The sequence below is a fragment of the Perca flavescens genome, chromosome 4, assembly GCF_004354835.1.
Source record: "Perca flavescens isolate YP-PL-M2 chromosome 4, PFLA_1.0, whole genome shotgun sequence".
Taxonomy (NCBI): Eukaryota; Metazoa; Chordata; class Actinopteri; order Perciformes; family Percidae; genus Perca; species Perca flavescens.
This window is the reverse complement of record NC_041334.1, coordinates 4,374,150-4,399,136: the sequence shown is the minus strand read 5'-3', so window position 1 is coordinate 4,399,136 and position 24,987 is coordinate 4,374,150. Positions and strand designations below refer to the sequence as shown.

General features: G+C 39.0%; 1 protein-coding gene and 1 pseudogene across 1 annotated transcript; both read right to left on the bottom strand.

Annotated features, from left to right (window-relative positions):
• Positions 1–6,768: 6,768 nt before the first annotated feature.
• LOC114553506 (odorant receptor 131-2-like) lies at positions 6,769–9,134 on the bottom strand. Its single transcript, XM_028574719.1, has 2 exons — positions 8,982–9,134; positions 6,769–7,575 (listed from the first exon to the last, which is right to left on the bottom strand). The coding sequence occupies exons 1-2, from the start codon at positions 9,132–9,134 to the stop codon at positions 6,769–6,771; spliced, it is 960 nt and encodes a 319-aa protein (XP_028430520.1).
• Positions 9,135–17,026: 7,892 nt separating this feature from the next.
• Positions 17,027–24,750, bottom strand: LOC114553504 (odorant receptor 131-2-like; annotated as a pseudogene).
• Between the last annotated feature and the right edge of the window lie 237 nt (positions 24,751–24,987).

Genomic DNA, 24,987 nt, shown 5'->3' with positions numbered 1-24,987 from the left:
CTATGTATATGTGTGTATATATATATATATATATATATATATATACAGATATTTTTTGCAAGCACATACATTACATGAGATGGGGTTTACAATTATTGAGCACTGAATATATTTTTATTTGTTCAAATGAAATTATTTTTTGCTTGTGTATTATTTATTTTCAAAATGTAATGTATCTTGCCAGACATATTTCTACAAATATAACATAATAACATAACACCATACCAAACAAAAATCTGAAGTGAGTTCCAGTCCATGTCAGGCACTGATTATACAGTGGGGGAAATAAGTATTTGACCCCTTGCTGATTTTGCAGGTTTGCCCACTTACAAAGAATGCAAAAATCTACAATTTTAATCATATGTACATTCTAACAGTGAAAGACAGAATCCCAAAGAAAATTCCAGAAAATCTCATCATATGAATTTATTAAAATTGATAACCATCTGATGAGGAAAAACAAGTATTTGACCCCCTGGACAAACAGCAAGTATTCTGGCTCCTACAAGCCAGTTAGTCTTTCTTTAAGACACAGCCCCAATCCAAACCAATTGTCTACATCAAATACACCTGCCTCACCTCGTTACCTGTATAAAAGACACTTGTCAACACCCAAACAACCAGCATCCAAGATCACCACAATGGGCAAGACCAAAGAGCTTTCTACGGACATCAGGGACAAGATTGTTGATCTGCACAAGGCTGGGATGGGCTACAAGAGAATCGGAAAGCAACTTGGAGAGAAAAGATCAACTGTCGGTGCAGTTATCAGGAAATGGAAGAAGCACCACACCACCGCCAACCTCCCTCGGTCTGGGCCTCCACACAAGATCTTGCCTCGTGAGGTGTCCCTGATCATGCGAACGGTGAGGAATCATCCCAAAACCACAAGGGGGGAACTGATGAATCAACTGAAGGCAGCTGGGACCACAGTTACAAAAGAAACGGTTGGTAACACACTACACCGTCATGGATTGAAATCCTGCAGCGCACGCAAGGTCCCCTGCTCAAGAAGAAACATGTACAGGCCCGCATGAAGTTCGCCATTCACCACCTGGACGACTCAGAAGAGGCCTGGAAGAAGGTGATGTGGTCAGATGAGACCAAAATAGAACTTTTTGGCCTCAACTCAACTCGTCGTGTTTGGAGGGCAAAGAACACAGAGTACAACCCAAAGAACACCATCCCCACCGTCAAGCACGGTGGTGGCAACATCATGCTTTGGGGGTGCTTTTCAGCCAAGGGGACGGGACAACTCCATCGTATTGAGGGGAGGATGGACGGGGCCATGTATCGTGGAATTCTGGACCGACATCTCCTTCCCTCAGTGAGAGAGCTGAAGATGGGTCGAGGATTTCAGCACGACAACGACCCTAAGCACACCGCCAAAGCAACAAAAGAGTGGCTGAAGAAGAAGCACATCAAGGTTCTGGAGTGGCCTAGCCAGTCTCCAGACCTGAATCCGATTGAAAATCTTTGGAGGGAGCTTAAAATTCGAGTTGCCAGGCGACAACCTCGGAACCTGAATGATTTGGAGGCTGTCTGCAGGGAGGAGTGGGCCAACATCCCTGCCGAAATGTGCACAAACCTTGTCACCAACTATAAAAACCGTTTGACATCTGTGCTGGCCAATAATGGCTTTTCTACAAAATATTAACATGCTGTTTGTCCAGGGGGTCAAATACTTGTTTTTCCTCATCAGATGGTTATCAATTTTAATAAATTCATATGATGTGATTTTCTGGAATTTTCTTTGGGATCCTGTCTTTCACTGTTAGAATGTACATATGATTAAAATTGTAGATTTTTGCATTCTTTGTAAGTGGGCAAACCTGCAAAATCAGCAAGGGGTCAAATACTTATTTCCCCCACTGTATAAGAATATATATTATATAAGACCTAAGGTTTTGTGAATATGTATACCGGGGTACTGTTCAACTGCAAATGCAGAGAACCACAGTAATCGCATTCTTGATTATAGCTTTGTTTAAAGTGTCCCGATACACAGCTATGGTGAAATTGCTGCCAGTATTTGAGAGGTTCATGAGTCAACTGTCCAAAACTGTTTCACCAGAAAACGGTTGGTTACGTTAGAGTTAAAGAGAACAAAATTATAGATTATTATTGATCAGAAGGTCAAGTTGTTTGCCAGACACAAATCACGATCTTTAAAGAAGCTTCTCTCATAAATACAAAGCTTTACAATGCTAAATGAAAAACACTATTAGATTTGGATTCAAATAGGACATCAAATGTCAATTCTTTTTGAATAAATGTCACTTTTACTTTGTATTCATCAACAATACACAATTTTAGTTATTTTTATTTTGATATGTAGGTCTTTTTATTACTGACATTTACACAAAAAACACCATAAAACAATTTGATGACTAGGTCTGTCCTTGATTAAAGAAATTCTTAGGGCGTTTTCACACATGAAAGTCCGAACCAAGGTTCATGTTTTTGTTACATTGTATACATTTGATCCGGTAAGTTGTGGTTTCACACTGCAGTTTTGCAAGCGCACTAAAGATCTATACGTGACAAACCTACGTCCTGCCGTCATCACATACGTGAGCTACGTCTCCAGATACTTCTAACTGATTGGTTTGTTGAAGGGCTTCCTCGTCCTCTCATATCCTCTCTCTGTGTCGGAGTTTTTCCAACTGACTGCTGCTCTCCCCCTACTGCCTGCTGCTCTCCCCTACTGACTGCTGCTCTCCCCCCTACTGCCTGCTGTTCTCCCCCTACTGCCTGCTGCTCTCCCCCCTACTGCCTGCTGCTCCCCCTACTGCCTGCTGTTCCCCCCTACTGCCTGCTGCTCCCCCCCTACTGCCTGCTGCTCTCCCCCCTACTGACTGCTGCTCTCCCCCTACTGCCTGCTGCTCTCCCCCTACTGACTGCTGCTCTCCCCCTACTGCCGCGGCCCATTTTGTTTTGTTGTGATGTTGAGAAGCAAGACACGGGAACTTTCTTTCTGGAGCATTTATTCAGAGACAAACTGAAACCTACGCTGTACATTTACCACTTAACAAATAAACTGCTGATGTATTCTCTGCTCTGATAGCCGACAGCTGTCTTCACCGTCACTCTCTCTCACTAAGCACCTTAAAAGAGCTTCCCCGGTCTTGTAACACAAGGAGAGCCTGCCAGAGCTTCTTGTATTTGGTCCAGAAGTCTGACATATACGGTCAGATGAGACCAAAATAGAACTTTTTGGCCTCAACTCAACTCGTCGTGTTTGGAGGGCAAAGAACACAGAGTACAACCCAAAGAACACCATCCCCACCGTCAAGCACGGTGGTGGCAACATCATGCTTTGGGGGTGCTTTTCAGCCAAGGGGACGGGACAACTCCATCGTATTGAGGGGAGGATGGACGGGGCCATGTATCGTGGAATTCTGGACCGACATCTCCTTCCCTCAGTGAGAGAGCTGAAGATGGGTCGAGGATTTCAGCACGACAACGACCCTAAGCACACCGCCAAAGCAACAAAAGAGTGGCTGAAGAAGAAGCACATCAAGGTTCTGGAGTGGCCTAGCCAGTCTCCAGACCTGAATCCGATTGAAAATCTTTGGAGGGAGCTTAAAATTGAGTTGCCAGGCGACAACCTCGAACCTGAATGATTTGGAGGCTGTCTGCAGGGAGGAGGGCCAACATCCCTGCCGAAATGTGCACAAACCTTGTCACCAACTATAAAAACCGTTTGACATCTGTGCTGGCCAATAATGGCTTTTCTACAAAATATTAACATGCTGTTTGTCCAGGGGGTCAAATACTTGTTTTTCCTCATCAGATGGTTATCAATTTTAATAAATTCATATGATGTGATTTTCTGGAATTTTCTTTGGGATCCTGTCTTTCACTGTTAGAATGTACATATGATTAAAATTGTAGATTTTTGCATTCTTTGTAAGTGGGCAAACCTGCAAAATCAGCAAGGGGTCAAATACTTATTTCCCCCACTGTATAAGAATATATATTATATAAGACCTAAGGTTTTGTGAATATGTATACCGGGGTACTGTTCAACTGCAAATGCAGAGAACCACAGTAATCGCATTCTTGATTATAGCTTTGTTTAAAGTGTCCCGATACACAGCTATGGTGAAATTGCTGCCAGTATTTGAGAGGTTCATGAGTCAACTGTCCAAAACTGTTTCACCAGAAAACGGTTGGTTACGTTAGAGTTAAAGAGAACAAAATTATAGATTATTATTGATCAGAAGGTCAAGTTGTTTGCCAGACACAAATCACGATCTTTAAAGAAGCTTCTCTCATAAATACAAAGCTTTACAATGCTAAATGAAAAACACTATTAGATTTGGATTCAAATAGGACATCAAATGTCAATTCTTTTTGAATAAATGTCACTTTTACTTTGTATTCATCAACAATACACAATTTTAGTTATTTTTATTTTGATATGTAGGTCTTTTTATTACTGACATTTACACAAAAAACACCATAAAACAATTTGATGACTAGGTCTGTCCTTGATTAAAGAAATTCTTAGGGCGTTTTCACACATGAAAGTCCGAACCAAGGTTCATGTTTTTGTTACATTGTATACATTTGATCCGGTAAGTTGTGGTTTCACACTGCAGTTTTGCAAGCGCACTAAAGATCTATACGTGACAAACCTACGTCCTGCCGTCATCACATACGTGAGCTACGTCTCCAGATACTTCTAACTGATTGGTTTGTTGAAGGGCTTCCTCGTCCTCTCATATCCTCTCTCTGTGTCGGAGTTTTTCCAACTGACTGCTGCTCTCCCCCTACTGCCTGCTGCTCTCCCCCTACTGACTGCTGCTCTCCCCCTACTGCCTGCTGTTCTCCCCCTACTGCCTGCTGCTCTCCCCCTACTGCCTGCTGCTCTCCCCCCCTACTGCCTGCTGTTCTCCCCCTACTGCCTGCTGCTCTCCCCCCTACTGCCTGCTGCTCTCCCCCTACTGACTGCTGCTCTCCCCCCTACTGCCTGCTGCTCTCCCCCCTACTGACTGCTGCTCTCCCCCCTGCTGCCGCCCCATTTTGTTTTGTTGTGATGTTGAGAAGCAAGACACGGGAACTTTCTTTCTGGAGCATTTATTCAGAGACAAACTGAAACCTACGCTGTACATTTACCACTTAACAAATAAACTGCTGATGTATTCTCTGCTCTGATAGCCGACAGCTGTCTTCACCGTCACTCTCTCTCACTAAGCACCTTAAAAGAGCTTCCCCGGTCTTGTAACACAAGGAGAGCCTGCCAGAGCTTCTTGTATTTGGTCCAGAAGTCTGAACCATCCAAAAAATGCTTTCACACTATAAACGAACCGGACCATGGTTCAGTTTGGTCCGGACCGAGACCACCTCTTTTTATCGGACCAAAGTTTGGTCTTTTGATCACACCTGGAATTTTGGTTTGGATCAAACTAAAAAGTCCGAAAGTCTGGACCAAACGAGGTATGTGTGAAAACGCCCTTAATCGACTAACTGATTTTGTTGACTATCGATTAGTTGATTTAATTTACAGAGTTTCTCCTCAAAGAATAATGCAGAACACAACATTAAATCTTTGTTTTTACCTGAGAAGTGATCATACACATCTTGGTAATAAATCACTCAGCATGAAATCATAAATAAATGACTGATTGATTGATTTTAACTATGTCTGCTGTAAAAAGACTATTCTCTGGACATTTGCTGTTATTCGTGGAGCACCAAAACAGAAACGGTAAAAAAATATTAAGCACACAAATATTGTATATATATAATATCGAGAGAGCAGTTCTTAAAAAATAATGTACAACATGAGCCAAACACACAATAAAAGTAAAATAAAGATCAATATATTATCTCTTAATACACAGATAATAACACAGAAAAAATATATGTACCCACCTTGGCAAAGGTCATATGTGGTAATCGCACAGTAGCTAAGCTAAGCTTTAAAATTACTTATTATATAGTAGTTATAGTGTGTGTGTGTGTGTATATATATATATATATATATATATATATATATATATATATATATATATATATATAAAGTTAAATGCAGTTTTCATGGGATCAAGGTGTGTGTGTGTGATCAGTAAGTGAACATTGGGGCCTGAAACTTTTCATGCAGTTTGTTTGTATCCAAGTTGTAAATTCTAGCTAAGATTACAATAAAATGACATTAGATTTAGCAGATGCTTCTGTACAAAGTGACTAGCTATAAGATTAAATATAATCTTATTTACACCTGTAACTCAGACAACAATACAACCACAATCATTATAATATGCCGGCACTAAACAAAAAACATTTTGATTCTGCTTTGACTGTCAATTAGAAAACCCTGTATCAATACAGCAGCAGGTTTTTTCTCACATTGTGTAAAGTAGCTGTGCCTGTTGAAAATGTGCCTGTGTGGGCGTGACCTCTACCTCACCCATTGGTTTGTGGCTGTGGCTGGTTTGTTGGCTTGATTGCCGTTTTGAAGCCAGCACTTTTTTGCGGTTGCCATTTTGGAGCTAGATGTGACCATATTTGGACAAAAGGCGAAGCTCGAGAGAATGTTGTGTTAACCCAGTGTTGTATATGTCATCTGCATGTAATGCGTTTAGCTGCTGCCTCTGTCAACAGCAGGACATTGGTTAGCTTCCCGACCGCATTCTACTGTATCTAATGCACTGACTATACGAAGGTAGCTCATACAACCAAACTTCTAAAAATCAGAACTATGCCTTTATTATGAAACCGTGTAAGCATAGCATGAACAACTCAAAAATAGGTTATACCTTATAACTTTATACCCTGTTTTTGAGTTGTTTGTGGATGAGTGGTAGCACTAGTTGTACAGAAGAGATATCTTTTCAGATAATTCCTGAATGTCTTGTCTCGTAGCCCATAAACAACTGGACTGATGAGTCGAGGCAGTACCTGAATAAATATTGAGGCAGTGTAGCGAATGGCCAGCATCTTGTTTGGTAACAAGTATGTCAGACCCTGTATTATGAGATGAAAAACGTAGGTGAGCATGCAAAGCAGCAGCTGGAAGCCGTGGAGGAGGACAGTGTTCCTCGCTTTCTTGGCATCTGTGGCAGCTGCCTTTGCAGCAAACAGGATCCAGAAGTATGTATAGAATAGAGTGAGACAAACAATGACCATACACACTGAGTTGGAAACATCTCTCTTCACTGTCAGATTAGGGTCCCTAAAAACATTCTCTCTGAGACAAGAAACTCTGGAACGAAAGAATTCCAGGGATTCTGTTGCCAAGGCTACAAATAAATCTGGTAGGATCGAGAGTATACTTATCGCCCAAATCAGGCCGATCACAACATAGGTTTTCCTGACTGTACAGATCTGGGTGTGGCGGAGAGGGAAGCATATGGCGAAGTAACACTCTACTGCCATAAATGCTAGTGTTAGGGGATTGTTTAGACTTACAATTGTAGCAATCATTACCAGAACAATACATAGAGAGACGTTAAGAGTGTACAAAATGTAACTCAGGACCTGAAGGAGGGTAAACAGACTCAGCAGGATGATATCGTTGATCACCAGGTGGATGTACAGGATGTAGCGAGGGTTCACGTTGAAAACCTGCAGGGGAGGACACAAGTGATTAGGAAACAAAGGGAAAGAGTAGAAACTGTACCAATTCTTGTATTAGATTAATTGTATTAGAATAAAAATGGTTGTATGTAGGGTCTGTGCTGAACCAATGCTGTAGCCTTTGTAAGTGACCTACCCTGTTGTTAGGATTTATACTTCTGCACTGGTGTGTCTGCATCGATCTAGCGTATCTCTTTTAAGAGAATAGCAGAGCGGGTGTGTGCGTTAGTAGTGTGAGGTAGAGTGAGTGAGAGATTGATGGGTATTGGCTTTGGAGCGAGTACCGACTCCGGCGGTGGAGACAGAGAAACAAAGTGTCTCCCCTGCAAGTCTGACCATGGTCGGAAAGCTGTAGCAGAAGTTAAATCTCTCTCTGATTCCATGTTGTGCACGGAGAAAGAGAACCCAAGAATCAATAGGTGCAAAATAGGGCTGCAACTAATGATTATTTTCTTTGTCGATTCATCTTCTGATTATTTTCTCGATTAATCGATTAGTCGCTTGGTCTATAAAAGGTCAGAAAATGGTGAAATATGTTGATCAGTGTTTTCCCAGATGAAGTCTTCAAATGTCCATTTTGTCCATGATTTAAAGAAATTCAATTTACTGTCACAAAGGAGGGAAGAAATTAGAAGATATTTACATTTAAGGAGTTGGAATCAGATAATTGTTAAAAATTACTCAAACTGGTTAATCGATTATCAAAATAGTTGTTGATTAATTTAATAATTAACAATTAATCGATTAATTAATTAATCTTCGCAGCTTTAGTGCAAAAAATACGACTCTACCAAGCCACGGCCAAGCAGACCAGTAGCTACAGAGTAGATTCAACGCAGAACCATAAATCAAACTTGAAGCCCAGTTAAACCAAAGAGTCATATTGACACGTTCTGAAACCTGCCAGTTTACACCACTGCGACAAGCTGTATCATCTCCATAGCAACGACTCTCATTGTGCATTGTGCATTCATTCTATCTTTAATAGAAGATCTATCTAATCCTTTTTTTGTAGCTGGATTTATCATTTTTAAATATGAACGATGATAACATTACTGATAGTGAGATACTTGCTACAGTTGCATTTCTAGTAGTGATGAAAAAGCGAAAACCTTTTATTTCTCTGATTCTGATTTGCTTTGTTCTTACACCGCTCCCGCTCTTAATTATTGTTAAAACAGTTATATTGTACATATTTGTTGATGTTAGCGTTTCTTTTACATTTTTTGTTTATTTCCTGTATTATGTTTATGTATGCACCATACACCAAGGCAAATTCCTTGAAGTGTTATCTCCTTGGCAATAAATACTTTTCTGATTTCAATGGGATGCAATTAATTTTAACTTGGTACATATATGCAAAATGGATTTCTAGAGATAGCTGAGACTCAGACCTGATGTTTTGTGAATGTGTACACCAGGGTACTGTTGACATAGTTGATGGAGATGCAGAGAACCACAGTAATCACATTCTTCATTATATCTGTGTTTAAAGTGTCCCGATACACAGCTGTTGTGAAATTGCTGCCAGTATTTGAGAGGTTCATGAGTCGACTGTCCAAATCTCTTTAACCAGAAAACGGTTGGTTACTTTACAGCTGAAGAGAAAAGAATAAAAGATTATTATTGATCAGAAGGTCAAAATCTTTGCCAGACACAAATCAACAGCTGGAAAGTAGCTTCTCATATAAATACAAAGCTTTAAAATGTTACGTAAAAAAATATTATATTCAGACTCCTATAAGCCATGAAGAGTAAATTACATTTGAATAAATGTCACTTGCAACTATATTTATCAACAACACTCAGTTTTAGTTTAGGTATTTACGTTTGTATGCATGCAACACTTTCTTTTGTCGACTAATCCATTAATTGATTTAATCGACAGATCTATAACACTGAGTTTGTCCACAAAGAATCATGTAAGTCTCAGCTTTACATCTTTATCTACCAGAGATGAGCTCATAAATAGAGCAGCACATCACCAATGATTTCATTGATGAAAGAGATTCTCAGAAAACTTCTGCTGTAAATATACAAGCACAAAGTAACCCTCAAATATTTTTCATAATGCACCAGTTAATATTTACATTAAGAATTGACCCTCAAAAAGTTAGGACTAACTTGATTTCAGGATTTTCTGAATGGATATCAGATCACCCAAACTAACAATTATTTTAACCCGTCCCTACTCATAAGTGCCTTGGTATTAAATCATTCAGCATGAAAAAATCAGAAAAACTGACTAATCGACTGAAGATGACTTTTAAACACCTGATTTGTCGACTAAGAGGAGGCAGGCCTAGTGAAGACACATAGTTACATTTACATTCTGTATTCAGTATTGTCCTGTTACAGATCAAAGTATTTCTAATTCTACTTGTGTCCCTTTCAAACCGGTTAAACCCTTTGAGCTGACCTAAAAAAGCTATGAACTTAATTAAAATAAATAAAATACTTGATGTAAACCTGCTATTTTTCATCAATGCACTCAAAATCTGAACTACAATAGTCCATTTTCACAGGATACATTTTGAAATGTTAGAGCAAAACAAAAACACAGGTGTAAATAATATATAAGAAATAATAAGTGCTTCAGTTTCAGGTTCCTGGTTCTGTTCATGCAGACTCACTTTCACACTGTCATAACTTAGTGGGACACAGAACAAAGCTATAATAGAGGTTATTAGTAAGACCTGGAGTTTTCCTAATTGGTCAAAGACAAGTCAAACTGCTGAAGAAAGCACATCCCATAAACCTTTTGTCAATCAGACATTATATTAATCTATAAAATACATGCATGACATTTATTAAGTTAATTTTAAGCAGTAATACACGTGATGATTAAAATTAATTCTGGCTGTTTGAAAAATCGATTTTCTGATTTAAATCGATCTTTACTGATATCAATTCATAATATCCTGAGATTGAAGAAAAGATTTAACAGGCTCGGTTTTCAAGCTAGAGTGAAGAAACATAGATGATCTAAGGAATTAATGTCAAGATAAATGATGCTCAAAAATTTGGTTACATTTTGGCAGGGAAGAGGGAAAAACTGCCATGGCCGTTTTCACAGATCTTCGGCTTTAGGTCTCTGTCTCTATGTCTCTCCCTCTGCACTTAAGAAAGCACTTGTACAAATTCCTTTATGTCTCTATGTAAATGCTTTGGGGTCAATTAAAATGTAATAATGCAACAGGTTAAAGGGTTCCTTGTACAATTTTAAGCATTGGTTCCCTAAGAATCTCCTTCATATTTGCAAAATTGGTCTGTAATATATATATATATATGAGCGCACAAATACTTTACGTTTTGAAGCCATTAATGAGAAACATTAAAATTGTTAAATTGTAGAGTAGAGAACATCATTTTTCAAGTCTAATGTACAAAATGAGCCATACACATTTTGATTGCATTATAGTAATAATGCAATCAAAATCAAGATATTCTCTCTTAATACACAGATAATAAAATAGAAGAAAGAGTACCTACCTTGGCAAAGGTCATATGTGGCAATCGCACAGTTAGTCAGATGTCTTTTGAAATTACCTACAGTATATATAGAAGTTGAATGCGAATGTCATGGGAGAGTGTGTGTGTGTGTGTGTGTGTGTGTGTGTGTGTGTGTGTGTGTGTGTGTGTGTGTGTGTGTGTGTGTGTGTGTGTGTGTGTGTGTGTGAACTTGGCAGAGACATGAGATGAGAAAATACACTCACCAATTCTATTGTCTCCTGGAGATTGTTTGTCTAAGCTGTGCAATGCATTACCATCCAAAGGGAGGACTAGCGAGGGACATGCAACAGGATTTGTCTTTTCTCAAGAATGGCTCAGTTTTCACATCTCTCTTCACAGAGCCTCAAGTTAGGGTTTAACAAAGGTTCAGAATCACAGATTGGTGTATATATATATATATATATATATATATATATATATATATAGAGAGAGAGAGAGAGAGAGAGAGAGAGAGAGAGAGAGATAGAGAGAGAAATTTAATTAAATTATGTATATGATTGAATAACTCAACTACAATGTATAGCATTGGTTTCTGATGTTTGCTAACAAAACATTAACTCAATAGTTGACCTTGTGAATTATTAATTTGGAATTGTGAGCTTGCAAGTATGGAGATACTGAGCCTCAGTGATTAGGTGGTAAAATGCTTTAAATTAATTCAATTTAAAAGGCATGCAAACCCAAATATTCATTATGAAATAAATAAAATAATCACATTAATAAATATGTATAATAAATACAAATATGTATGATATAATAAAGATGTAGACATGTTTATTTCAAAATGGCATTCTTCCTAATGCCACTTTTTATATCATATCTTATATTTTATAATAGAATAAGTCGTTGGCAGTCACGACCCCACGGATATTACACGCCCCCCAGCAAGCTCAACCAATTCTAACAAATTAAGTTAGTTAGCTCCTGTTAGCTCGAACAACAACAATGTCAAAATACTTCTGAATCATACTGCAAGAGGCTGCTGCTGTAAATTAACATGGGTACACAGACACAGAAACATCTTATTTAAATTTTTCGTGATTTTCGTGATTAAGCGGCACTGTAGATTGTCGTGGAACTTCTGGTTTACGCCTGTACACAGCAATTTACAGTCAACACCGAAAACTGCCTTGAATTGTCGGAAATTGACATGGGCCTTGCTTGGTGGGCCATGAACCCCCCTCCCACTAATTCTAGCGGAGGCTTTAACATGTAAATGAAAATTCTGTGAGCTATACAAATGCCAATCAGGGTAGCAGCGGGAGTTTTACCCCAGGTGACATTTTTCTAAAAGGTATTAACTTAACCCCTTGACGCCTGAATTTATTCACAATTATATAAACAAAATATTATGTGTGTTTCTGGCTCCAAGCTGATGCTAAATTAAGTTGAGATTGTTAATTTGTCTATAGCATATGGAATAGATATAAATTTAGGTATGATGCAAATTAGCGACAACAGGCATTATGGTAAAATTCTTTACAAAATGGTAAAATTAATAAAACACATAGTAGATTTCATTCATGTCACAAAGTTGTTAGAACTTCTAAACTGTAAATGACAAATACATGGATCTTGACAACGGCAAGAAAGAAAACACTCTCCTACTCCCTAACATTGACAGTAGTTTCTTTAGGGTTAGGGGTAGGGTTAGGTTTAGGGGTAGGGTTAGGGTTAGGGTTAATTTCGCATCAGTGAACCGGATGTATCTCCCACTCCGACCGGTCCTACGAGAAACCAGCGCATGCAAAAGGTTCCTAGGTATGTTTCGCATCTAAACAAACCGGCATTGGGGGGAATACACACGCTATCACGCCTGCAGTCGGAATGGAAGGGGTTTGATGCAAATTAGCGACAGTCGGCGTTAAGGGGTTAATTTTAAGAAAATCTCTTAAAGTAGATCAGGCTCAGTATACCCAAATAGCAGACTAAGTAGACTCTTAAATTTTAGCTTGAATTGATTTATTTAATGAAAGTATGCTAGATTAATTACTGTGTATGTCATTAGCAATGACCAATGTTATGTAAAAAAGATACACAAAACAATTTATTTCAACAATTAGTTTTAATCAGGCTTTGCCACAAAGGTGAAATCTGCATTCCATGCAAAAAACTTTGGTCTTGCTCATCCAAGATTGTCTGATGGAATGGAGACAGATGCACCACTGTACAGTTTTCTAAGAGAAGTCTTTCTGTTGACACCAAAACACTGTGCTTCACATAAAGCATATCAGCTGTGTCAATGCATGACAAGGTCCAACATTTGTCTTCTAAAAATACTGGCAAATTCAGCACTATATTTATATGTCCATTGCATATATTGAAGCTGTTGGCTCTGCTGAAATGGCCTCATAACCTGGACTTCAGTTGTCCTATTGTTATTAAGCTTTCCCAGAATTCCATTAAAACTCACTGTAATTCACCTCCACACCAGTCTGTGTGCTGTTCGCGCCCTGGTTAATCTCCTATCCTCTTTCTTCCCCCTACCCCGGCCTTCACTGCTTTGATTTGAAAAATAGCGGAGGGAGATGACTCCGAGAGTTAGAGCAAAAGCTTCCAAAGTATGGGAGTATTTCATGCCAATTGGTAAAAGAGTTGTCTGTACACTCTGTCAAACTTCACTTGCTTATCACGAGCACAACCACGCATCTAAAAAGGAAACACACAGGAGTTGTTCAAGATGTACGGAGCATTTGTTTTTTTCTCCTCCATGTCACCTCCGGGGCTCCTCTTGAGAAGTACAGTGACTGTCTTTGGATGTTAAACAGGCTACTTAGACTTTGGCAGTAATGTTTTAAACCCACCATGCATGCAAGTTTAAACATGAGCAGCACAGCTGTTTGCCTGGCTGCTCTCAGCGTGATTCATTAGCGGGTGAGTTGCTTTATAAAAGTGTATTTTTTTTGGTCTTGTAATTTACAGGAAGCAGTACACCATCTTCACAACTCAGAGGCAACTTGTAGGTGCTAATAACCGGAGCAAGGGTAAGATTTAAAGAATATGCTTTCATTGAATGCATTTAATTTATTCTTCTTTATAAGGACAGATACATTTTTTTACAGACTAACCTTGCCTCATAACGAGGCCATGACCTCCTATTTTCTCGGAGCTATGTCTGCAAGTCCAGATTTACATGATGCTGATAATGACGCCATTGTGTGTAAGTAATTTTTACTGTTTTATCCTTGTTTAATTTTACTGTGACTTATGTGTTTTTTTTATATTCATACCACTCTCATTTAATTGTGACGGGCCTCACTAAATCCAGGTCCTGCCATGAAACCCTGGAGTCTGATCAAGGAAGCCCTGTGTTGAAAACACATGAGAGCCACCGTGCTATGAACTAGATTAGTAATCTTCGACTCGCCCTGCCTCCCCATGACATGATATTGGCACCAAAAATGTGTATGTTGCTTTTCACAGCAGTTCAGAATGTGCCTGCCCATGAACTCTCACAATGTAAAAAAAAAGAAAATTAAGACATATTTTTTTAATTCATGGCTGATTCAGAATGTAGCAGATGTGTGTGTGTGTGACACATATAACTTCTCTGCATTTCTCTTGTGCAAATTGTATTTCAGCTATATCGAAATGAAACTCTGGGGGGTTGTTGGGGATTAAATTAGTGTAATGATACGCAAAATCACGCTGCAGTGTCCTTTTGCCACTGTTTAGAGAGACACGCAAGTTCATCCGAACCAGTGTAGCTGGATATCACAACAATTAGCAGCAGCCGCATAGTCTGACAAACCAGACCCACGTCAAGATGTTGGGTCTGGGAACTCACCATTGGCAGGGCTCAATCCGAGGGGCGGGATAAACGGTTGTCTTTCAAATTCCCTCTGCACTCATAGCCAACCAGAGCAACGCTAGTCGATAGATTAAACTTTTGCCGTATCCGGCCGGCAAAACTCGAACACATCTTGCTTTTTTAAGAATGACTTCAGTGCCAAGTCTTCCAGAGTTGTGGCTAAAGCCGATTCCAAAGACCGCTGTTCGCCAGCAGCAGCAGCCATCTTCTTTGTTTTCGAGTAGCAGGGAATTCACGCGGAACCATCGCAACTCTGTTGTCCTTATGTTAAGGCCGCCTACCGACTCTATACACAATGTGATTGGTCTGACCAGAATTTGGTTTTTCCAGCTCGCAAGCCAACGGAGAGTTGCTAGGCTGACCCTGGCTGCAAATTACATTTGCTGCCGCTAGGGTGCGTCGAGATTTCTAAGCTAGCAGCAGCATGCAGTGTGATATTTGTGATAATATACACATCTTGGCAGATGCATAAAAAAGCTGCTGCAAAGCCCCTATGTCCCTCTTACAGACAAAACAATCCTATGAGTATATTCAACTGAGAATTTCAACACCATCAGCATACAGAATCCACATGTGTGTTTGAGTGGCTTAATTAGGATGTAATTAAGACATGAGTGTGCTACAGCCAGCCCAGGGATTTCTGGTGCCCAGTGTCAGACCTCATTTATACCACTAGGCTTCATGATTGGCACCTGAGTCTTCAGGAAAGGGCAATATGAACACCTCAAACAAGTTGTAAATTCTAGATGAATTCACAATAAAATAACATTACTGTACATTGATTTTTCAGATGTGATCTGTACAAATTGACTTCCCATAAGAACAAAAATGATCTCATTTATCCTGCCTTCCTGTGACCTTCCTGTATGTGATTACCTGCCTGGCTCGACACATTAGCTTGCGGAAGAGTTAGAGGAGATGCCGAAACGATCGCTGCAGCACGTGGCTACGTTCACGCCTGATTTCAGCCGGTGTGGCTGGACAGAATGGGTAACATGGATGAAAACGGCACCGAATTTAAATGGCTTCCTTCACACCCTTCTTAAACCATCCATCTTCTCTCCCTAAAATGTGTACCTTGAACAAATGTCTTTTATCCTTCAGATGTAAGAAAACTGAGACCTGTACTACGAATCGGTGGTTAACAACTAGTTCAGTCAACCCAGGGTTTCCCAATCCAGCGGCTCGCACGTTCACATAAAAGAGGCGGTGTTTGCACAGCACGACCAATCGCAAACATCTACCAGAGCCGCATATTTTATATGAGAAGAGCAAATTATAATTCTACATAAATATGAAGAACACAGACACGGTTTTACAGGAAGAAACACAATACAGTCGCTGTTTTCTAAAACAGGAGGAAAGCTGGAAAAAACATAGCAAACGCTGTAAATGCGTAAATTACAAGGCTTATCAATATCTCTGACCATATTTACACTTGTGCTTTCTATAAACTGTTGTTGATTTAGCCTATTATTTCAGTTGCTACCCTGGCGGTGGAAGCGATCGTGAGAGCAAATAAAATATATAAAAACATAATTTAAACCAATGTGCCTATTGGCAACACACGGCTCAAGAAGTCGACAAATAGCCTATTTGTAATTCCCTCCCATTTAAATCTATATATTTCATAAAAATACCCATCAGGGAATGTTTTAACGTTTATGTGCACACCTCTCTCTCTCTCTCTCTCTCTCACTCACTCACTCACTCACTCACTCACTCACTCACTCTCTCTCCCTCACTCTCCGCACACCCAGCTCCAACGGATCTTCTAAGAATGGTGACGCCATTATCAATCGAGTATTGATTGGTCAGTAGGCAGTGCTTTTGATCTCTAATCTCCAACGTAACCTGCTCCCGGCCAGGTTAGGTGTTCAGCGCAAATTAGAACGGCAATTTAACCCGGTAACAAGTTATCCACCGTCGTGGTACAGAAAACCCTGGGTTGAACCTGAAGTTACTTCGTTAACACCAAATCTTGCTTCGTAGTCCTCTGCTGAGTCTCAGTTCAGTTTACACAAAACCTGCATACAATCACACTTCAAAAGATCCTAACTATCCCTTTATTATAAAACATTTTAATCATAGCATGAGCAAGCCAAAAACAGGACTTTACGGTATCTTTGTTGTACAGAGCAGATATCTTTTCAGGTACTTCCTGAATGTTTTGTCTCGTAGCCCATAAACAACTGGACTGATGAGTCGAGGCAGTACCTGAATAAATATCGAAACAGTGTAGCGAATGGCCAGCATCTCATTTGGGAACAAGTATGTCAGACCCTGAGTTATGAGATCATAAATGTAGGTGAGTATACACAGCAGCAGCTGGAAGCCGTGGAGGAGGACAGTGTTCCTCGCCTTCTTGGCATCGGGGGCAGCTGCCTTTGCAGCAAACAGGATCCTGAAGTATGTATAGAATAGAATGAGCCAAACAATGACCAAAAACACTGAGTTGGAGGCATCTCTCTTCACTGTCAGATTAGAGTTTCTGAAAACATTGACTCTGAGACAAAAAACTCTGGAACGAAAGAATTCCAGGGATTCTGTTTCTTTTTTTTTTTTTTTTTAAAGAGCTTTATTAAGTTTTTACAAATTACAATTTATACATTTAAACATACAGTAGGCTACCTAACAAATATAAACTATACAAGAATTACAAAAAATATAATACAAAATGTGCAAACCAAGCTAAAATGTAAAGTGCCTAGAGCCTCTCATAAAGTGCATAGAGATATTTATAAAGTGCTGAAGTCTTTTTTATAAAGTGCATATAGAGTCTTTTTATAAAGTGCTGCAGTTCACAGGTTAAAAGTGTCCCATGGAAGGAGCCGTTTTCTGTCCAGAGCTTTTCTTCTCCTGAGCTCAGCAAGCACTTGTTTGCACACATCGTCACTATTTATGATCGTTTGTTGAATAACCATACAGCATCTGGTTTTCCACAACTTGATGCATACAATACATATGATTATTTGTAAAAGTTCTTTTTGTTTCTCTGGTAGAGTCTCAACAACAATACAGTACATGACAGATTTATATGAAAGTACAAAATTAACACCATACACTTTTAATTTGTCCCAGACTTCTTTTGCCCTGTAGCAATCCATCAATAGATGCTGTTGGGTCTCGTCTTCGTCGCAGTTAATCATGGGACACTTTTTTGTTTTTACATAACAACTCCATGAAACTACGGCTCTAACAGCGAGTCTATTCACCGACATCAGCCATCTCATATCGCGAATGCTCTCCGAGAGGCTCTTATTTTTTAAATATTTCAGGAACTGGGTTCCTTCGTTGTGTGTTAGATATTTATAATTAATATATCCACCATATTTATAATCATTAATTTTTTTTTAAATCATTTTACTTGGGAGGCCATTCCAGTCAATTTTAAGATTTACATATTCATACATAAAATCACCGTAGATAAGGTTGTGTTCAGGACCTTGTCTGGCTCTCCCTCTCCTTTTCCTCCACTTGGAGCGATCACCGACCCAGAGAGCATTCCTTGAGATGGCTGCTGACATGTTTTTAATAAAGGCTATGTACAATTTAATTCTCATATCTACTGCCCCTAACCCCCCATATTCTTTACTTTTATACATTATTTCTCTTTTTGTTACCTCCCTAGTTGTGCCCCAGACCAAATTTACACACTGTTTATTTAATTTCAATATCATTTTGTGAGATGGAGGAAAGATATTGGCTAAAAACAGGAGTTTGGATAAGATGAAAGTTTTAACAATGTTGACTCTTGATTTATAATTGGTGTTTTTATTTTCCCATTTTTTAACTTCTTCTTTAACTTCACATAGTTTATTTTCCCAGTTTTTTTCGCTACAGTCTTGATTACAAATGGTCAGGCCCAAGATTTTAATTTCATCCTTTACTTTTATGTTGATATCACGTTTGTTACTTTCAACTCCGATCCAAACTCCCTCTGTCTTATCCTGATTTAATTTAGCTCCTGAAGCCAGTTCATATAAGTTTAGGTGATTAGTTAAGACATCCATCTCCATCTGATTTTTAATAACAATAGTGACATCATCTGCGTAGGCCATGGCAGTGATTTTGGGCGCAAGGCCAACATGAGTACCAGATATGAGCCTCTCAGAGTTTATGGTTTTAATAAGGGGGCTAATGGCCAGGACATATAGAGCGGCACTAAGAGGACAGCCCTGTTTCACCCCTCTCTCTACATTAAAGGATTCTGTTAAAACACCATTTACATTAATACACACACTAGACTTAACATACAGACATCTGATCAAGTGGATAAAACTTTCAGGGAAGCCATAAGACTTCATTACAGCCCATAAATAGTCTCTAGAGATATAATCAAAGGCTTTTTTTTGGTCCAGCCCGATTATATAAAAGTCTTTTTTATTAGGTTTATTTATCATTTCTCTCAATATACAAAGGTTATCCCACATCAAACGGCCTTTAATGGCACACGTTTGTTCTTTTTCTATAATTTCATCTAATATATTATTTAATCTATTCATAATTACTTTAGCTAATATTTTATAATCAGTATTCATTATGGTCAGATGTCTGTAGCTATTTATGTCGTTTTCATCCCCTTTCTTATATAATAAACACATTACACCCTGATAAAAGGATTCCCCCATACAGCCACTGTTCACACCTTCGTTATACATCTCTGTAAGGACGTTTGTTACATCATCGATAATTAACTGATAAAACTCTGTAGACAGGCCATCAGGGCCGGGGCTTTTACCAACGTTTAGTTGTTTGATGGCTTGTATCACTTCATCCTTTCTTATGTTTCCCACAAGTTCCTTAAAGCTCAGTGAGCTGTATGAGGGAAGCCCATCTAATAAAATATCTGCACAACCACTATCTATTTCTATATTTTTATATGCTTCTGTACATAATTCTCTGATCACTTGTCTTTTCTGCTTTTCATCAAACACTACATCACCGTCCTGTTTCTTTATAGATTTAATAAATTTGCTTTGAATTTGCTGATGTCCAGCTTTAAGAGTATGTATTAAGTTTCCTCTATTATCTGTATTTGTTTGTTTATAAATGTTATACAATATTTCATTATTAGAGTTATCTATTTGTGTTTTTACTTCTAACATGATTTCATCCTCTGAATTTGATCTTTTCTTCATCTGTTTTAAGTTAACGTATTGTTCCATTAAGGCTTTATATTTTATATTTTTAATCTTATTTATTTCTCTACATTTAAATTTGAAAAAGTCTTTTAATCTTCGTTTTAATAACTCCCACAGCTCAATGTGAGATTTAGTTAGACATTTTAATTGAAAACTTTTATGAATTTCTTGTTTTAATTCTATTAATAAGTCTGAGTCCTTCAGGATCTGAGAGTTTAGCTTCCAGAATCCTCTTGTTTCAGAGGACTCAGATGACAAGACGGTTGTAACAATTAAATGATCAGAGAAGTCATTTATTACTGTTCTATAATGCTTAATTTTAAAATGATTAGACACATAGACTCGGTCAATACGAGTCTTTGTCTTGTGGTCAAATCGGGTGTATTGAACCCCGACAGGATAAATTTCGCGACACACATCTATTAATTTAGCTTCATCACATATTTCTTTTAAAAGCTTACCTTCCCTTAGTAGTTTAAAACCATTGGGACTAACTATGTCGTATTTATCCGTGATTGTATTAAAATCACCACACAGAATAACTTTATAGCCTACTGTTAAAAGCTCTCTAAGTCTTTTAAATAATTGCATTTTTCTAACTCTATCAGGAGCAGTGTACACATTAATGACACGGTATTTTTCACCCCTATAATAACAGTCAATCATAAGAAGTCTACCTGGGATTAAATCTCTTCTTCGTATTATAACATCATTTGTTTTAAAAAATATACCAACACCATCAGCTCTGCTTTCCCCAATAGATATTATACTCTGTCCTTTGTTCCACATATTACACACATCAGTGACGTCATTTTGGGTACTTCTGAGCTCTTGAGCACACAGAATATCAAAATCGGTGTCTAAAAGATATTTCAATTTCGTAGATCTAAAAGATTTAGACTGGATGCCTCGAGCGTTCCAGGTGGATATTTTTAAACGGGACATGATGTTTTTGGGGAGAGACTAAGTCTATGGTGAAGGTTTAACATCCACACGTTTGTTTTCTTTATATGTTATAGTACGATTTCTTTTTTTTCTCTTTTTAACTTCCTCAAAGGGAAGACCATGCTGAGACTCTGGAGAAGGGAAATCAGGTGTCGTGGAGAACGAGCCAGAGTTACTGTCACCTGGAGCGGAGTCAGCGTTATCAGCAGCGGGGGTGCTGCTGGCCCGCTGACCGGCTGTCAGCCCGGTAGAGCTAAAATCTGAACTGGGACTCTCACTGGCGCTCTCATAACTCTGTTCGTTTTCCTCATTTTCATCACCATCACTATCGTCACTCATACTTTCTATGCCGCTTATACACAAAACTTTCTCCTCACGTGATTGAAGGGAGACTTCAGGAGGGGGGCTCCTGGTCTGCAAGGTGGGTTGGGTGAGATGCAGCTGCTGCTGGGCCGCTGGTTGTTGTGACGGTCCTCCAGGCTGCTGGGTAGCTGTGTCTCGCTGCTTTCCTCCAGGCTGCTGGGCCGCTGGGGGTGGGAGGAGGAGCAGCGGTGTCTCCCCGCTGAGCAAAGCCTTTAGTTTTGTTGGCGAAAGACCTCGGGCAGCTGAAGAAGGTGTGGCCTTTTTCGCCACACAGGGAGCATTCGCTTTCACTTTCGCAGCTGTTGGCTTTGGGGCCTAAGTTACCACATCGCCAGCACTTGGTCAGCACTTGGTGGTCTGTAGCTTCACAAATGAAGCATTTGGTTAACTGTCCAGTGTATATGATGCGGCCGTTGTATGGACCCAGGGAGATGGAATTGGGTAACTGGACTAAGTGACCGGAGGTGTCAGTATGTATTCGGACTTTGTACTTTCGGACACCGTACCAGATACCATACTTGTCTACTGGTCTATATACAGATTGTATGATATCACAGTAACGTTTTAAGTAGAGTTCAATATCATGGTCAGCCACTCTACCTGTCCAGAATTTCACCACTATTGCTATGACGTCTATAGCCACAGACGACTCTACGCTCCACTCACTCCATTTTGGATCATTTGACTTGGTGGAAACTACCTCCAAAAAGCGTCGGAGTTGGGCTTCCTGATAAAACACCAATTCAAAATCTCTCCGATTAGGCAGGGCAATAAAGGAGTAAATGTCCGTAGGACTCACCCATGACGACTGAAACAATAAATGTTCAGCCACAAAATCTCTGTTGGGCGCAGGGCCTTGTCCTCCAAATTTTAATCTTGCCCAGTGTGAGCCAAACTTTTCGGAGTAAGCTGCCATTTTTAGGAGCGCTCAAACAATATCGGACAGAGGAAGGAGGCTTGGCGGATAAACTCAGCCGAGTTTACCTCCTCCGGTTTTTCCTCGTCCAGACATTTTCCAAATTGCTCGATTTGTCACAGCTTGCGAGAATCAGAAAGTAGACATTTTTCAGTTGAGATTGATTCTGTTTCCAAGGCCACAAATAAATCTGGTAGGATCGAGAGTATACTTATCGCCCAAATCAAGCCGATCACAACATAGGTTTTCCTGACCGTACAGATCTGGGTGTGGCGGAGAGGGAAGCATATGGCGACGTAACACTCTACTGCCATAAATGCTAGTGTTAGGGGATTGTTTAGATTTGCAAATATAGAAATCATTAGCAGAACGATACATAGAGAGACGTTAAGAGTGAAAACGATGTAACTCAGGACTTGAACAAGAATAAATAGACTCAGCAGGATGATATCGTTGATCACCAGGTGGATGTACAGGATGTAGCGAGGGTTCATTTTGAAAACCTGAATGGGAGGACACAAGGGATTAGGAAATAAGAGTTTTCAGTTCCAGTGCCTGAATTCGACCAAAAAGGTCCTAGTAGCTTAGTTCAGCAGTTTCACGGCATCATTTCTTGCAACAATTGCTCGCTCAGGAATGAGGCACAAATATAACACCATACTAAAGTGAGTACCAGTCCATATCAGGCACTGATTATTTTAGAATATATCAAAAGATACTTTTTAATCCTGTGACGTGATGAAATGATTTTCAACTTGGTACACACATGCATACATGCTGAATAGATTTAGAAGACTCACACCTGATGTTTTTTGAATGTGTACACCAGGGTACTGTTGACATAGTTGATGGAGATGCAGAGAACCACAGTAATCACATTCTTGATTATAGCTGTGTTTAAAGTGTCCCGATACACAGCTGTTGTGAAATTGCTGCCAGTATGAGAGGTTCATAAGTCGACTGTCCAAACCTGTTTCACCAGACAACTGTTGGTTACGTTAGAGTTAAAGAGAACAAAATGATAGAATATTATTGATCAGAAGGTCAAGTTCTTTGCCAGACACAAATCACCATCTTGAAAGAAGCTTCTCTCATGAATACAAAGCTTTACAATGCTAAATGAAAAACACTACTAGATTTGGATTCAAATAGGTAAAAAAAGTCAAACGTCAATATAATTTGAATAATTGTCACTTTTACTGTGTATTCATCAACAATACACAATTTTATTTTTTATTTTGATATTTAGTTAAATGTATTACTGACATTTACACAAAAACGACCATAAAGCGTTGCCATGACTAGGTATGTCCTTGATTAAAGAAATTCTTAATCGACTAACACTCGTATGATTTTGTCGACTAATCGATTACTTGATTTAATTGACAGATCTGTAAAAACGGAGTTTCTCCTCAAATGCAAAACACAACTTTAAATCTTTGGTTTTACCAGCGATGTGCTCATACGTTCCTTGGTAATAAATTACACAGCATGAAATCATAAAAAAACTACTTTTGTACATCTGCTGTTATTCGTGGAGCACCAAAACAGAAACAGTTGACAGTTTTTGAAAATTATGAAAAAAAAAATGTAAGCACACAAATAATTTGCATTTCAAATCCATCCAGAGAGCAAGATTTAAACCATAAGATAATAAAAAGTTTTTTTCTGAATACTTTTTAATTCTAGAGTAGAGAACTATATTCTTAAAATATAATGTACAAAATGAGCCATATACACAATAAAAGTAAAATAAAGATCAATATATTATCTCTTAATACACAAATAATAACACAGAAAAATATATGTACCCACCTTGGCAAAGGTCATATGTGGCAATCGCACAGTAAGTCAGAAGCCTTTTAAAATTACCTATGTAGTAGTTATAGTGTGTGTGTGTGTGTGTGTGTGTGTGTGTGTGTGTGTGTGTGTGTGTCTGTATATATAGAAGTTAAATGCAATTGTCATGGGCTCAAGATAAGACTGTGTGTGTGTGTGTGTGTGTGTGTTATCAGTAATTGAACATTGCGGAAGGCCTGCAACTTTTCATGCAGTTTGTGCAGTATGCCTTGTAAGTTTTGTTTGTATCCAAGTTATAAATTCTAGTTAAAATTACAATAAAATGGCATTACTTATTATTGCTTTAGCAGATGCTTCCGTACAAAGTGACTAGCTGTAAGAATAAATATAATCTTATTTACACCTGTAACTGAGACAACAATATGACTACAATCAATATAATATGTCAGCACCAAACGACAAAACAAAAAACTTGTTGTTTCTGCTTTGACTGTCAAATAGAAAACCCTGTATCAATACAGCAGCAGGTTTTTCCTCACATTGTGTAAAGTAGCTGTGCCCGTTGAAAATGTGCCTGTTTGGGCGTGACCTCTAGCTCACCCATTGGTTTGTGGCTATGGCTGTGGCTGGTTTGTTGGCTTGACTGACGTTTTGAAGCCAGCACTTTGCATTTTTTCGCGGTCACCATTTTTCAGTGTTGTATACGTTCATCTGCATGAAATGCGTTTAGCTGCTGCCTCCGTCCACAGCAGGACATTGGTTAGCTTCCGTGTCGGTAGGCTTCTTCTGCCTGCTTCTTCAAACTGGGGGCGTGCTGACAGCATTCTAGTGTAGCTAATACACTGACTATGGAAAGGTAGCTCATACAACCATGCTTCACAACATCTGAACTATCCCTTTATTATGAA

Bases quoted from the DNA above. Each gene is read 5' to 3' on its own strand.
- LOC114553506 (XM_028574719.1), bottom strand. From the start codon at position 9,134: ATGAACCTCTCAAATACTGGCAGCAATTTCACAACAGCTGTGTATCGG. The intron at 7,576-8,981 runs GTCTGAGTCTCA...CCTCCCCTGCAG, and splicing joins ACACATTCACAAAACATCAG to GTTTTCAACGTGAACCCTCG.